This window comes from Mizuhopecten yessoensis, unplaced genomic scaffold, assembly GCF_002113885.1.
Source record: "Mizuhopecten yessoensis strain PY_sf001 unplaced genomic scaffold, ASM211388v2 scaffold10829, whole genome shotgun sequence".
Taxonomy (NCBI): Eukaryota; Metazoa; Mollusca; class Bivalvia; order Pectinida; family Pectinidae; genus Mizuhopecten; species Mizuhopecten yessoensis.
The window spans coordinates 1,287,554-1,290,999 of NW_018408742.1; the positions used below are offsets into that span (position 1 = coordinate 1,287,554).

General features: G+C 37.6%; 1 protein-coding gene across 1 annotated transcript in view; it reads left to right on the plus strand.

Annotated features, from left to right (window-relative positions):
- Positions 1-556: 556 nt before the first annotated feature.
- Positions 557-3,446, plus strand: part of LOC110462787 (allantoinase, mitochondrial-like) — a 19,574-nt gene continuing 16,684 nt past the window's right edge. Inside the window, exon 1 of the mRNA XM_021516958.1 lies at positions 557-1,011. Coding sequence (XP_021372633.1) covers positions 862-1,011 — 150 coding nt within the window. The 5' untranslated portion in view covers positions 557-861. The remainder of the gene's footprint in view (positions 1,012-3,446) is intronic.

Genomic DNA, 3,446 nt, shown 5'->3' on the forward strand with positions numbered 1-3,446 from the left:
CTGTTATTTCACGTGGACTTCCTTTATTTCTCTTGCGTCGTTTCAATACCTTTTCCACCTTAAACAGGTCGTCTTTTCACTTTCCGACCTTTTGTAGCTCACTATTATAAAATGTCCCTGCTATCGGATCTCCGCATAACTAATAAGACTACTCAGGTCAAAGTAGATACGGTTCAAGTGTTCTCTCCAACTCATGGTTGCATAATGGAACAATACTAAGCTTCTCGCAGTTATTTCTACTGAGCGAATATATGTCTACGTGCTATAACCAGTTGCTCTAAAAATAGTCTTGATGTAAGGTCACCCCTCGTCCCTCAATGTTCCCAATGGGATATTCAATCTATTTTGAGAGGGAACTCTCATAAAAGGTCATGGGGTCAGTCCCTCATCCCTCACTGGTCCCTCACTGATCCATCCCGTCAGGGAGGGATTTACTATAAATAAAGAGGGAGGGACGGATTTTATGCAGAACCCCCATTTCCTATTCATCATTTGATGAAGCAATGGACCGGATGATACAGGTAAATTTTGTGACACAAAGCGAAAACGTGTTACCAATGACGAGAGGTTAGCTACCGGACCAAGTCTACGACCTAGTAATATTAGAAGGGGTAACACATTGGCCTATACATATTCATAAGATGAAAACATGATACGTAGTTTATATATAAGACGACAAACGGACGCATCATGACTTAGCCAATATATTACATAGAAGAAAGACTGTAAGCTATCGTTTACACTGCAAAAATTATACGTGGGATTGTATGTGAGAAAATTGAAGCGGAAGATCTTTGTCGGGACGTCACCTTATTTTGAGTGCTAGGTACGGGTAGGAAGAATAGAGAAACCTAGAAAGAGATGACTTCTACTAGGAAGGCGTTCAGGGGTAATAGAGTGGTGCTGGACGGAACAGTAGAGAAGGCATGCATTGTGGTAGAACATGGAAAGATTGTAGACATTTTGAAAGGAGAGGCCGCTTACGATATAAACAAAGATGACTTTTGTATGGTAAGTATAATACACTTATGTGTGGGCGTATACCTTGTAACTATGTTGAGGTAAATATCTTAATTTATCAGAGAATATGAACATTTGACATTTAATATGAGCAAATTTGTAGACAACCCAAAATATTTAATCAGAAGAGTTACCCACACAGTCTTGTTCTTCACCTGTTATGGAGAATTGCGTGTTGTCACAACATTTCGAATCTCGAGTAACATATTTCCTTACAGTTCACATACATATTTTCATTATATCTTTTCTACCGTATGAAAATGTAATTGAATGTACTTTCGTGTTTACTTTATTGCCTGTCAGACAGCATGAACGTTCTTCTCCAATCTAATAAATTAGTATGTTATTTTTCGAGTGTCAATATTTGTCTGGTAATGCCTTGTTAGCAAGCCGATGTCCCATTCGACTTCATTATTGTTTTGACGTTGAACCGATGGCCATGTATGGCCAGTTATCGTGGATCAATGTGGAAACGGGAAGATATATACATTCATGCCTGTACCCTCACTCAACAAAATTGTTTCGTCCAATACAAAACTCACCTGCTCATATTTGTAATATGGAGGAGGCTTTTGTTAGATTTTATCTCGATCAAGGTTTGTTGGAATAAAAACACATGTATGCCCATACATTACATAACAAATAGTGGTTAACCAATGAAATGTGTCGTAACATCGGTAATGTCGTAGAATTTATGATAGTCTCCTTAGTCACCGGCTCTATGATAACGGGATGCCGATACTAATAAAAAACAATATATTTGGCGTGACATAAAATACAAATTACTTCAGGTCAAAGGCCTTTCATACCTTTCTCAAATATCTTGAATAGAACCATGACGTCTCACACTAGAAGGGTCATTATTCTTCAAGCAGACTTGCGTGTCTATATAAGTGCATATAAAACGACATAACCTAGATCATCCTATTAAAAAAATAGGCTGTTAGTTTGAAAATGATTTAAGATAATTAGAAATATACGTGTTTTTCTTTTGACTGAGGTATGCTTTGATAGGTCCAAGTAGTTTCAATCCCCTTAACTGACAGAAAACACAGGGACCTGAGAAAATGTTACAGCTATATTTTGACCGAAACTAAGGTGGTGTTCAGAACAATTTTACACGTTTTAAGGGTTTAGATCATGCATCATGGGGGGCATTTTTACCAAAAGTTGATCTAGACCTCTTTACGGGTAAAATTTCTCTGAACACCTTTGTTTAGGTCCAAATATAGCTGTAACAAATTCTCTGGTCTCTGTGACAGAAAATGACACGGCCACGTCTCTTACGGATAGGTCGCAGAAATGCCAAGCCAGTACATGCTATAACACACCGCTTTTATATACTCATCTAGGTTAACATATACCGGACAGTTATTGTAGATTAAACATGTTCACATGGTGGAGATAACTCAATTCATTGCTTTCTTCAAGACATGTCAGGAAAGTATTTTAACTGAAATATCACGCCCTTTAAGGTCACACACTTCGCTCATCAGGCTCAACATAAACCACGCGCTCACTGTTTGTATTCAATGGTTGAACGAATTCAACTTATTTCACAGACACTTCACACAAGTATTCTTATTTTAAATATGCCGTCGCTTACACAGGGACCTGAGAATTTCTTACAGATATATTTTGACCTAAACTAAGTTGTTTATTATTAGTAATTTTACACGCTTGTGCGATTTAGATCAGTTTTCGGTAACATTACTCTAAATACCTTAGTTTAGGTCTAAATATAGTTGTAACAAATTCTCAGGCTCCTGTGGTCGCTTTCAATAACACACAATACCCTGCATGTTAAATTAAACATATACCATAGACTCAATAAATTTTGTTGTTGAGCAATATCAACTCAATGCATATCTCGCAACAATGTCACACCAGCTCTTCTCGTGAACATGGCGTGCACGTGCTGTCCGGTCATCTTCAACGACGGCTGACACGTCGCTGGTCAACGACACACATTTTAGCGAAAGCCATATAATAAAACCATAAGGCGGTGTATACGAGTTGTGTTAAATACACAAAATTTAGATATCCGATACCGGAAAAACCCGGTCACAAAAAAAGTCTGCCCGCGATGTACTAAGTGTGCAACAGACCATGATAACTCATTATAGTTTTTAGCACAGCCAACCTCAGGCACAATGATTTAGAATCGACTTAAAAGAAATATCACGTTTATCTTAAAAACGTATACATAAAACATCTTAGATACCTATCCGTACCATAAATACAAACACTACCTAAACTTGATAATACACCTTAGTACCCTACCCTATACCTTTATAGATACCTATCCGTACCCAAATACAAACACTACCTAAACTAGATAATACACCTTAGTACCCTACCCTATACCTTTATAGATACCTATCCGTACCCAAATACAAACACTACCTAAACTAGATAATACACCT